We start from the raw sequence: 13,113 nt of genomic DNA, 5'->3' as shown, positions 1-13,113 counted from the left end.
AAAAAAAAAAAAAAAAAAAAAGAAAAGAATTTTCTAGAAAATAATTAAATTTTCAATAAAAAAATTGAATTTTTAATCAAAGTGATGAATTATCAGTCATAAAGACGAATTTTCAACATAAAAAAAGTACTTTAAAAAATAGTAAAAATTTTCAATTAATAATTTTTTAACAAAATAGTTCTAGTTTTAATGAGACAGTTGAATTTTCAACTAAAAAATATGAATTTTGAAGCAAATTTTTCCATTTTCACAACAACAAAAATAATTTCGAGCCTGTTTATAAATAATTAAAGTTAAAAAATAGAATAAGTGCATTCTTTTTTCGCGGGAAAAAATCTTTACCGTCTAATATTTATAATAGAAGGCTCTGAAACCTAATAAATTCCAGAAAATTCTAAGACCTCAAAATTTGAGTTTGTTGTAAACAATTTAGTTAAGAAAAAGAACATTTTCATCCTTTTTCTCTGAAGAATTTTATGTTTCATTCTTATATGTACCAGAATAATTTACCAGATTTACTAAAACGTAGACGATTATTTAGAAATAATATTTACCTTTGTTATAAATAAAAAAGGTTAATAAACACCTCAAAAATCTTCATCCTTAAAAAAAAAAAAAAAATTATTTACACTCTAATATTACTAAATATATCATCTCAAACACAATAAACTCCAGAAAATTGTGAAACCATAAAATTTAGGTTTGTTTTGAATAAATCAAGATAGATTTTTCGACAATTGACTGTATTCTTCGCCATTGTAAATTTTTTTAAATAACAGCATTGCATAAAAAGTCCTAATTCTCTTCCTGAAGCTCATCGACAAATAAATCCACCAATTCAATATCCGAATCTGGAGACTGAACCTGCTCTTCAATTTTTTTCTTATCTTCCCTCAAAGATTCTTTGACTATTTCTATCTCGAGATCCATTTTTTCCGAATTTTCGGGTCTCTCGTCAGCTATTTTATCATCCGACCCAATATCGTTAGATTTCACCAGCTCCTCCACGATTTTAATTTCTTCAATTGATTCTTGCATCAGATTAGCATCATCCTCGGCATCAATAATTGCAATTTTTGAGGCCAGAGCTTCACTTTTGGCATCTTTTCTTGGCAATTTATTCGAAAATACTTTTTCCTTTTCTAATTTTCGTTTTTTGGACTCGTCACTGCTCTCGTTTGTGCATATCGAGTCCAATAATTGATTCATGGAATGACCGATATCGCTCGTGTTTGTAAATTCAGTCGGTTCTTCATTATTTTTGTCGGAATTTTGATTTTGGTCTCGCGGTTGATGAGGAAAGTCGAGAGAGGGCGCACTCGGATGGACGACTTTTTCCAATTCGGCGAGAGCCAATTTGGCCTCCTGATTGACCCTGAAATCTTCGTCCCGCAGAGCCAGATTAAATATTTCGATGGAAAACTGAGTCGGCGGGGGTGTCAATGGATGAGAATTCATTTGCAGAGCTTTCAGAGTTTTTAGAAGCTGCAAACGACAAGCGGCGTTCATTTTGTAAAGATTCGTATCTGAGGCTCCTAGGTACAAATCATTTGAGGTGTCAACTACCTCGTCCTTAATTTTCTGCAAAATTGAACAAACAATCAAGAAAAATCGGAAGAAACTAAGAATTTTTCAGGATGTAGTTCAATTTTCAATGCAAAAAAAAAAGAGAAGCTTTGAAAGAAATAGTTTAATTTTTAACAAAAAAAAAAAAAAAGATTAATTTTTAACGAGAAATTTGAATTTTCAATCATAGTTATTAATTTTCTAAAAAATAGACAAATTTTCAAGAAAAAAAGAGAAATTTGTACAAAACAGTTAAATTTTCAATACAAGAAAAAAGAATCTTCCAGGAAATAGTTTAATTTTTAACAAAAAGAAAAAGATAAATTTTGAACAAGAAATTTGAATTTTCAACCATAGTTATTAGTTTTCTAACAAAAAGACAAATTTTCAAGAAAAAAAGAGAAATTTGTACAAAATAGTTGAATTTTCAATACAAGAAAAAAGAATCTTCCAGGAAATAGTTTAATTTTTAACAAAAAGAAAGATAAATTTTTAACGAGAAATTTGAATTTTCAATCATAGTTATTAAATTTTCTACCAAATAAACGAATTTTCAAGAAAAAAAGAGAAATTTGTACAAAACAGTTAAATTTTCAATACAAAAAAAAAAGAATTTTCAGGGAAATAGTTTAATTTTTAACAAAAAAGATGAATTTCTAACGAAAAATTTAAATTTTCAATCATAGTTTTAAATTTTCTACCAAATAAACGAATTTTCAACAAAAAAGAGACCTTTTTATAAAATAGTTAAATTTTCAATACAAAAAAAGAATCTTCAAGAAAATAGTTTAATTTTTAACAAAAAAAAAAAAGATAAATTTTTAACAAGAAATTTGAATTTTCAACCATAGTTATTAGTTTTCTAAAAAATAGACAAATTTTCAAGAAAAAAAGAGAAATTTGTACAAAACAGTTAAATTTTCAATACAAGAAAAAAGAATCTTCCAGGAAATAGTTTAATTTTTAACAAGAAAGATGAATTTCTAACGAAAAATTTAAATTTTCAATCATAGTTTTAAATTTTCTACCAAATAAACGATTTTTCAACAAAAAAGAGACCTTTTTATAAAATAGTTAAATTTTCAATACAAAAAAAGAATCTTCAAGGAAATAGTTTAATTTTTAACAAAAAAAAAAGATAAATTTTTAACAAGAAATTTTAATTTTCAAACATACTTTAAATTTTCTACCAAATAAACGAATTTTTAACAAAAAAGGAAACATTTATACAAAATAGTTAAATTTTCAATACAAAAAAAGAATCTTCAAGGAAATAGTTTAATTTTTAACAAAAAAAAAAAAGATAAATTTTTAACGAGAAATTTGAATTTTCAATCATAGTTTTAAATTTTCTACCAAATAAACGAATTTTCAACAAAAAAGAGACCTTTTTATAAAATAGTTACATTTTCAATACAAAAAAAGAATCTTCAAGGAAATAGTTTAATTTTTAACAAAAAAAAAAAAAAAGATAAATTTTTAACGAGAAATTTGAATTTTCAATCATAGTTTTAAATTTTCTACTAAATAAACGAATTTTCAAGAACAAAAGAGAAATTTGTACAAAACAGTTAAATTTTCAACACAAGAAAAAAAAATTTCAAGGAATGAGTTTAATTTTTAACAAGAAAGATAAATTTCTAACGAAAAATTTGAATTGTCAATCATAGTTTTCAATTTTCTACCAAATAAACGAATTTAAAAAAAAGACCTTTTTACAAAATAGTTAAATTTTCAATACAAAAACAGAATTTTCAAGGAAATAGTTTAATTTTAAACAAGAAAGAAGAATTTCTAACGAAACATTTGAATTTTCAATCATACTTTAAATTTTCTACCAAATAAACGAATTTTTAACAAAAAAAGAGACCTTTTTACAAAATAGTTACATTTTCAATACAAGAAAAAAGAATCTTCAAGGAAATAGTTTAATTTTTAACAAAAAAGATGAATTTCTAACGAAAATTTTGAATTTTCACTCATAGTTTTGAATTTTCTACCAAATAAATGAATTTTCAACAAAAAAAAGAGACCGTTTTACCAAATAGTTGAATTTTCAATACAAAAAAAGAATCTTCAAGGAAATAGTTTAATTTTTAATGGAAAGAAATTTTTAACAAGAAAGATGAATTTTTAACGAGAAATTTGAATTTTCAATCATAGTTATTAATTTTCTAACAAAAAGACAAATTTTAAAGAAAAAAGGAGAAATTTGTATAAAATAGTTGAATTTTCAATACAAAAAAAGAATCTTCCAGGAAATAGTTTAATTTTTAACAAGAAAGATGAATTTTTAACGAGAAATTTGAATTTTCAATCATAGTTATTAATTTTCTAACAAAAAGACAAATTTTAAAGAAAAAAAGAGAAATTTGTACAAAACAGTTAAATTTTCAATACAGGAAAAAAGAATCTTCAAGGAAATAGTTTAATTTTTAACAAAAAAAAAGATGAATTTATAACGAAAAATTTGAATTTTCAATCATACTTTAAATTTTCTACCAAATAAACGAATTTTTAACAAAAAAAGAAACATTTTTACAAAATAGTTAAATTTTCAATACAAAAAAAGAATCTTCAAGGAAATAGTTTCATTTTTAACAAAAAAAAAAAGATAAATTTTTAACGAGAAATTTGGAATTTTCAATCATAGTTTTAAATTTTTTACTAAATAAACGAATTTTCAAGAAAAAAAGAGAAATTTGTACAAAACAGTTAAATTTTCAACACAAGAAAAAAAAATTTTCAAGGAATGAGTTTAATTTTTAACAAGAAAGATAAATTTCTAACGAAAAATTCGAATTTTCAATCATAGTTTTCAATTTTCTACCAAATAAACGAATTTAAAAAAAAAAAGACATTTTTACAAAATAGTTGAATTTTCAATTGAAAAAAAGTATCTTCAAGGAAATAGTTCAATTTTAAACAAGAAAGATGAATTTCTAACGAAAAATTTGAATTTTCAATCGTAGTTATTAATTTTCTACCAAATAAACGAATTTTCAACAAAAAAGAGACATTTTTATAAAATAGTTACATTTTCAATATAAAAAAAGAATGTTCAAGGAAATAGTTTAATTTTTAACAGAAAAAAAGATAAATTTTTAACAAGAAATTTGAATTTTCAATCATAGTTATTAATTTTCTACCAAAAAGACGAATTTTCAAGAAAAAAGAGAAATTTGCAAAAAACAATTAAATTTTCAATACAAAAAAAAAAAGAATTTTTAAGAAAAGAGTTAAATTTTCAACCAAGAAAAAAGGACATTTCAATAAAATTGTTAAATTTTGAATACACGAAAATGAATTTTCAAGAAAATATTTCAATTTTTAAACAAACAAAGAAGAACTTTTAATCTAATAGTTGAATTTTCAATACAAAAAAAGTATTTTAGAAAATAGTTAAATTTTCAATACAAAATTTTTTTTCAAGAAAATAGTTACATTTTTAAACAAATAAATGAATTTTCAAGAAGATATGGTTTTTCCATTTTTTTTCTTTATAGTTTTTATTTGAAAATATCCAATTTTCAACCAAAGAAATGAATTTTCAACCAAAAAGTTAAATTTTCAATCAACACGATTTTTTTTCTTTAAAAAAATATAAATTTGAAACAAAGTTTAGAAATTTTCAACAAAAAAAAAAAGAAATTTCAACAAAATAGTATAATTTTCAAAAAAAAAAAAGAATTTTCAAGAAAATAGTTAAATTTTCAACCAAAGAAATGAATTCTTAACAAGAAAATTAAATTTTCAATCAAAACGATTTATTTTCTACACAAAATACGAATTTGGAAAATAGTTAATTAATTTTTAAACAATAAAAAAGAATTTTCAACAAAATAGTAAAATTTTCAATGAAAAAAAGAAGAATTTTCAATAAAGTATTTAAATTTTCAATCAAGAACAAAGGAAATTTCAATAAAATGGTTAAACTTTCTATAAAAAAAAAGAATTTTCAACCAAAGAAATGAATTCTTAACAAGAAAATTAAATTTTCAATTAAAACGATTTATTTTCTACAAAAAATACGAATTTGGAACAAAGTTAATTAATTTTTAAAGAATAAAAAAGAATTTTCAACAAAATAGTAAAATTTTCAATGAAAAAAAAGAAGAATTTTCAATAAAATAGTTAAATTTTCAACCAAAAACAAAGGAAATTTCAATAAAATGGTTAAACTTTCTATAAAAAAAAAATTTTCATTAAAATAATTAAATTTTCAACCAAAGAAATGAATTTTTAAACAAAAACTTGAATATTCAATCAACATGATTCACTTTCTACAAAAAAAAATATAAATTTTACCAAGAAATTGAATTTCCAATCAACTTAATTAATTTTTCACCAAATACACAAATTTTCGAAACTAAGAAAAAAAACTTTTTAACAAAATAGTTAAATTTTCAATCCAAAAAAGAATAGAATCCTTAAGAAAATATTTAAATTTTCAATCAAAAACAAAGGAAACTTTAACAAAACGGTTACATTTTTAATACAAAACAAAATAATTTTTAAGAAAATAGTTTCATTTTGAAAGAAAGGAATGAATTTAAATTTAAAAAAGCAAGAACTTTTGATAACATAGTGATATTTTTCACACAAAAAAAAATTTTCACGTAAATAGTTCAAGTTTCAATCTAAGAATTTAATTTTTAACCAAAAAGTTAAATATTCAATCAACGTGATAAATTTTCTACAACAAATATGAATTTGGAATAAAGTTAATCATTTTTCAACAAAAAAAAAGAACTTAAAAATAGTTAAATTTTCAATATAAAAAAAACAGAATCTTTTTGAAAATAATTCAATTTTCAACCAAAGAAATTAACGCTAAACAAAAACATTTATTTGCAATCAACCTGATTCATTTTCTGCAAAAAATACGAATTTGGAACCAACTTCATGAATTAAAAAAAAAGAACTTTCAAAAAAATAGTAAAATTTTCAACAAAAAAAATAAGAATTTTCAAGAAAATAGTTATATTTTCAGCCAAATCAATTAATTTTTAACTAAAAACTTGAATATTCAATAAGCGTGATTCATTTTCTACAAAAAATATGAATTTAGATTAAAGTTCATGAATTTTCAACAACAAATATAATTTTTTTAAAATCGTAAAATTTTCACTACAAAAAAAAAACAGAATCTTCAAAAAAAGAGAAAAAAATTTTGAACAAAATAGTTAAATTTACAATACTAAAAAAAACAGAATCTCCAAAGAAAATATTTAAATTTTTAATACAAAACAAAATAAGTTTCAAGAAGATAGTTCAATCTTCAAAGAAAGAAATTAATTTTAATTAAAAAACAATAACTTTGAATAAAAACAGTCATATTTTTCATTAAAAAAAAATTTGAAGGAAATAGTTTAATCTTAAACAAGAAAGATGAATTTCTAACGAAAAATTTAAATTTTCAACAACAACAAAAACAGACATTTTAAGAAAATAGTTCTATTTTTGATAAAAAAAAAGAATTTTTAAGAAAAGATTAAAATTTTCAATCAAAAACAAAGGAAATTTCAATAAAATGGTTAAACTTTCTATACAAAAAAAAAGAATTTTCAAGAAAATGGTTAAATTTTCAACCAAAGAAATGAATTCTTAACAAGAAAATTTAATTTTCATTAAAACGATTTATTTTCTACAAAAAATACGAATTTGGAACAAAGTTAATTAATTTTTAAACAATAAAAAAGAATTTTCAACAAAATAGTAAAATTTTCAATGAAAAAAAGAAGAATTTTCAATAAAATAGTTCAATTTTCAACCAAAGAATTTAATTTTTAACCAAAAAGTGGAATATTTAATCAACAGGATTTAGTTTCCACAAAAAATATGAACTTTGGATTAAATTTCATGAATTTTCAACAACAACAAAAAACTTTGAACAAAGTAGATAAGTTTTTAATACAAAAACTACAAATGTTTAAGAAAATAGTTAAATTTTCAACCAAAAAGAAAGGAAATTTGAACAAAATGGTTAAATTTTCAATACAAAAAAAAAAGAATTTTTAAGAAAATAATTAAATTATCAACTAAAAACAAAGGAATTTTGAACAAAATCGTTCAATTTTTAATATACAAAAAAGAATTTTCAAGAAAACAGTTAAATTTCAACAAAAGAAAACTTAATAAAATAATTCAATTTTCAATACAAAAAAGAGTCTCAATCAAAGATTTGAATTTCTACCCAAAAAGTTAAATTTTCAATCATAGTTATTAATTTTCTATAAAAAATAATTTTTTTGAACAGCGTTCATGAATATTAAAAAAAAATCAAGAAAATAGTTCAATTTTAAATACAAGAAAAAATAAATTTTCAATTAAAAATAGAATACTTAAATTTCTATATAAAATAATTAATTATCACCAAAAGATAAGACTTTTCAACCAAAAAGATAAATTTTCAAATAAAATAGAAAGCTTTTTTAAAAAAAATAGAAAGCTTCAATTTTTAGTTAAGGAATTAATTTTCAACCAAACAAATTAATTTCAAACTAAAAAGATTAATCTTAACAACAAAAAAAAAAAGATTTTCGAAAAAAATAGTTATATTTTGAACCATAAAGATGAACATTCTTTCAAGATTTATTTGTTCCCAATTAATTTTTACCGAAAGATTAACTTTCTTCTAAGATTTATTTTTAATCTAAAATATATATTTTCAAACAAAAATATTAATTATTTTCCATAAAAGTAGAAATTTTAACGAAAAGGAATAATTTTCTGCTGTTGATATTAAAACGAAAAAAGAATAATTTTCAACAAAACACAAACAATTTATAAAAAAATGAAGCAGTTCAATTTTAACTTCAAAAAATTTATTTTCAACAAAGAAAATAGTTGAATTTTTAACCAAAGAAGTGAATTTTCAATTGAAATAATTATCTTTAATCAAAAAGGAGGGAAATTTTCAACAAAATAGTTAATTATTTCACCTAAAGATGAATTTTCTGCAAAAAAGAATTTTTTAAATAAAAAAATACGATTTTTTTTAACCAGAAAATCTAATTTTGAACGAAGCACTTGATTTTTCAACCAAAAAAATTATTTTCTACTTTAAAATCTAAAAAAATGGATTTGCATTCAACAATATTATTTTTCTACTAAAAAAGACTAATTTTCAAGCAAATAGTTATTTTTTTAAGTACATAAATAAATTTTCAATGAAGAAGATAAATTTTCATTCAAGAATATTTATTTTGTTACAAAAAAGAAAATTTTTTAAGAAACATTGTAATTTCCAACACTGAAAAATATCAATTTTAACCCAAAAAAATTTGTTTTAACAGATTAATTAAATTTTTAACTTAAGAAATTAATTTCCAATCATGCAGTTAAATTATCGTCTAAAAAATGTTAATTTTCAATGAAAAAATTCAATTTTGAGTTTAAAACCTTGTTTTTGTGTAAAAAAACTTTAAATTAATATCCAAGGAATTTGATATGATTTCTATTTATTTTAATAATTTTCCACAATTTCAAGAGATTTTAACGAATATCTAGAGAACTTTAAGGAATAAACAAAATAATTTAAATAGATTTCAAAGGTTTTTAAAGGCTTAAACTTATTTGTAAAGGTTGTTACATTTTTAGTTAAAAAAAATTAATTTTCAATAACAAAAAAGTTATTTCTAACAAAAGAAATTAAATTTTAACAAAAAAGATTCATTTTCTACCCGAAAAGAATAATTTTTAAGAAACACAAAAATTTTCAACCAAATATTTCAGTTTTTATGAAAAAAACGAAGAAAGTTAATTTTTTACCAAAAATATATTTTTTTAACAAAATAGATGAATTTATAACTAGAAAAGATAAATTTTTAACAAAAAATGGAATAGTTTAATTTTAAGTTAGAGAAATAAGTTTTTAATCAAATAAAATAAATTTTGAGCGAAATAGTTAAATTTTTAGATAATACAATTATCACTAAAAAAATATGAATTTTCAACCAAAAAGTTTAAGTTTCAATCAACGCGATTCATTTTCTACAAAGAATACAAATTTAGAACAAAGTTAATGAATTTTCAACAAAAATGAAAGAACTTTAAACAAAATATTAAAATTTGTAATACAAAAAAAAAGAACTTTTCACAAAATAGTTAAATTTTCAATCCAAAAAAAAAAACAGAATTTTTAGAAAAATGGTAAAATTTTTAATACAAAGCAAAAGAATTTCCAAGAAAATAGTTAAATCTTCAAAGAAAAAAACGAATTTAAACTAAAAAAGCAAGAACCCATTCTACAAAAAATATGAATTTGGATTAAAGTCTATAAATTTTGAACAACAAAAAAAACAGAACTTTAAAAAAAATAGTTAAATTTTCAATAAAAAAAACAGAATCTTCAAAAAAAAAAGGAAAAGAACTTTTAATAAAACAGTTAAATTTTCAATAGACAAAAAAATAGAAGCTTTAAGAAAATATTAAAATTTTCAATCAAAAGCAAAAGAAATTTTAACAAAATGGTTAAATTTTGAATATAAAAAAAAAATAATTTTCAGGAAAATAGTTAAATTTTCAACCAAATAAATGAATTTTTAACCAAAAAGTTAAATTTTCAATCAACATGATTCATTTTCTACAAAAAATACAAATTTTGAACAAACTTCATGAATTTTCAAGACACAAAAAAATTGTAACAAAACAGTTAAATTTTCAATACAAAAAAAAGATTGTATAAAAAAGTCGTTAAATTTTCAACCAAAAACAAAGGAAATTTTAACAAAATGGTTAAATTTTCAATAAAAAAAAAGAATCTTCAAAAAAAAAGAACTTTTAACAACACAATTAAATTTTCAATCAAAAGCAAAAGAAATTTTAACAAAATGGTTAAATTTTGAATACAAAACAAAATGATTTTTAGGAAAATAGTTAAATTTTCAACCAAAGAAATGAATTTTTAACCAAAAAGTAAAATTTTCAATCAACATGATTCATTTTCTACAAAAAATACAAATTTTGAACAAACTTCATGAATTTTCAAGAAACAAAAAAATTGTAACAAAACAGTTAAATTTTCAATACAAAAAAAAGATTGTATAAAAAAGTCGTTAAATTTTCAACCAAAAACAAAGGAAATTTTAACAAAATGGTTAAATTTTCAATACAAAAAAGAAGAATCTTCAAAGAAATAGTTCAAGTATCAATTTAAGAATTTAATTTTCATCCAAAAAGTTGAATATTCAACCAACATGACCCATTTTCTACAAAAAATATGAATTTGGATTAAAGTTTATAAATTTTGAACAACAAAAAAAAGAATTTAAAAAAAATAGATAAATTTTCAATAAAAAAACAGAATCTTTAAGAAAATATTTAAATTTTCAATCAAAAGCAAAAGAAATTTTAACAAAATGGTTAAATTTTGAATACAAAACAAAATGATTTTCAGGAAAATAGTTAAATTTTCAACCAAAAACAAAGGAAATATTAACAAAATGGTGAAATTTTCAATACAAAAAAAAAAACAGAATCTTCAAAAAAAAGAAAAAGAACTTTTAATAAAACAGCTAAATTTTCAATACAAAAAAAAACAGAATATTTAAGAAAATATTTAAGTTTTCAATCAAAAGCAAAAGAAATTTTAACAAAATAGTAAAATTTTCAATGAAAAAAAGAAGAATTTTCAATAAAATAGTTAAATTTTCAACCAAAGAAATGAATTTTTAACCAAAAAGTAAAATTTTCAATCAACATGATTCATTTTCTACAAAAAATACAAATTTTGAACAAATTTCATGAGTTTTCAAGAAACAAAAAAATTGTAACAAAACAGTTAAATTTTCAATACAAAAAAAAAATTTATAAAAAAGTAATTAAATTTTCAACCAAAATCAAAGGAAATTTTAACAAAATGGTTAAATTTTCAATACAAAAAAGAAAAATTTTCAAAGAAATAGTTCAAGTTTCAATCTAAGAATTGAGTTTTTAAACAAAAAGTTAAATTTTCAATCATTGTTATTAATTTTCTACCAAATAGACGAATTTTCATAAAAAAATTAACAAAATAGATAAATTTTCAATACAAAAACACCGAATTTCCAAAAAAATAGTTCAATTTTCAACCGAAGAAATAAATTTTTAACCAAGAAGAAAAGCTTTTAATCCACAATACTATTTTCTACAAAAAAAGAAGAATTTTTCACGAAATGGTTGAAGTTTCAATCAAAAAGACGAATTTTTATTCGAGAAATTGAAACTAAATTGTGCAGTTTTCAATTTCAAAATGGGTTTTTTACAATTTCAAGAAATTTTAACGAATATCTAGAGAACAGTCAGTTTTATTACAAGGGATTTCTAAGGATTTCAAAAATCTCAAAGGTTTTTTTAAAGGTTTTAATTTATTTAAAAAGATTTCAAATAATTTCAAAAGATTTTGTTTCAAAAAATTCTGGAATAGAGACTATAAAAATTCTTCTAAAAAGATTGTATCTTCTTTTTCGGATGTAAAAATAAATTATTGATCTTTCTCCCATTTTTCATTATTCGTGAAAAAATTAACCTATTTCCCCCTTCATAAAACTATTTTATTAAAATACTTTTTTATGCATACTAATTATTTAAAATTAAAAGTAAAAGTAATATAATTTCGATTGAAAAAAACAACTTTTTGGCTGCAAAATGAAGTACTTGGTGAAAACTTTTTTTTTTGTTGTTAAAAATTCATCATATTAGATGGAAATTGTATTTCCTTGATTGCAAATTTAATAACTTAAAAAAATTCCGTTGCTGTTGTTAGAAATAAAACTGTTTTTATTGAAATTTCTCTATGCTTGGTTGAAAATTGTCCTCTTTTAATCGAAATTTCGTCTTTTTTGGTAAAAAGATTAATCTTGGAAGAAATTTCATCTTTTTGGTTAAAAATGTGTAATTATTTGTTTCGAAAATATTTTTTTTCAGGTATAATCATTTTAGTCGAGCGTTAAAAAATTAATTTCTGTAAAAATGCATTGTTGTTAATTTTTTTTCCTTGAAAATTAATCATTTTAATTTTTAAAAAATGCGCTGTAGTTGAAAATTTAACTATTTTATTTCAAATGAATTTTTTTAACACTATTAGGAAAAAAAAATTAGCTATAAATAATCTGAGATAAAATGGGAAATAATAGTAAATATGATACCTCATAAGAAGAAACATTGAGCCAGCAATTGGCACTGAAAAGAATATTTTCAAGTGCCAGGAGAGCTTGTTCGCATAAATCTGCATTCGAATGAATATCGCGGCTATCCATCCTCGAATTTCCAAGGGAAGGACTATTTTCATACTGACTGTCCCTTAACTTCTTCTGAGACTTCTTGGAAAGGTGATTAGTTTTCTGTACCTGTTTCGAATTATTTGTTTCATTAGAATGGAAATAATTGCAAAAATGGAAACCCTTTAAGGGCATGCGACACAGTGGGATTCCTACATTACCAACCTCTTTTTTCCATTGAACTAAATTTTTTTGTGAACCATAGAACTTTTTTGGTAAATGAAATATCGAACTCAAAATTTCAGGAGAGCATAAGAAGACATTATTCTACGTTTATGTACTGCAT

The 13,113-nt window shown here is 20.9% G+C and overlaps 1 protein-coding gene across 1 annotated transcript in view; it reads right to left on the bottom strand.

Moving 5' to 3' along the window:
- Nucleotides 1–726: 726 nt before the first annotated feature.
- Nucleotides 727–13,113, bottom strand: part of LOC117177779 (proline-, glutamic acid- and leucine-rich protein 1-like) — a 51,352-nt gene continuing 38,965 nt past the window's right edge. Inside the window, exons 5-6 of the mRNA XM_033368694.1 lie at nt 12,696–12,896; nt 727–1,581 (exon numbers count right to left, since the gene is read on the bottom strand). Coding sequence (XP_033224585.1) covers nt 796–1,581; nt 12,696–12,896 — 987 coding nt within the window. The 3' untranslated portion in view covers nt 727–795. The remainder of the gene's footprint in view (nt 1,582–12,695; nt 12,897–13,113) is intronic.

Source organism: Belonocnema kinseyi, chromosome 8 (genome assembly GCF_010883055.1).
Source record: "Belonocnema kinseyi isolate 2016_QV_RU_SX_M_011 chromosome 8, B_treatae_v1, whole genome shotgun sequence".
Lineage (NCBI taxonomy): Eukaryota > Metazoa > Arthropoda > Insecta > Hymenoptera > Cynipidae > Belonocnema > Belonocnema kinseyi.
The sequence above is the reverse complement of the archived record's forward strand: the minus strand, read 5'-3'. Positions and strand labels throughout refer to the sequence as shown.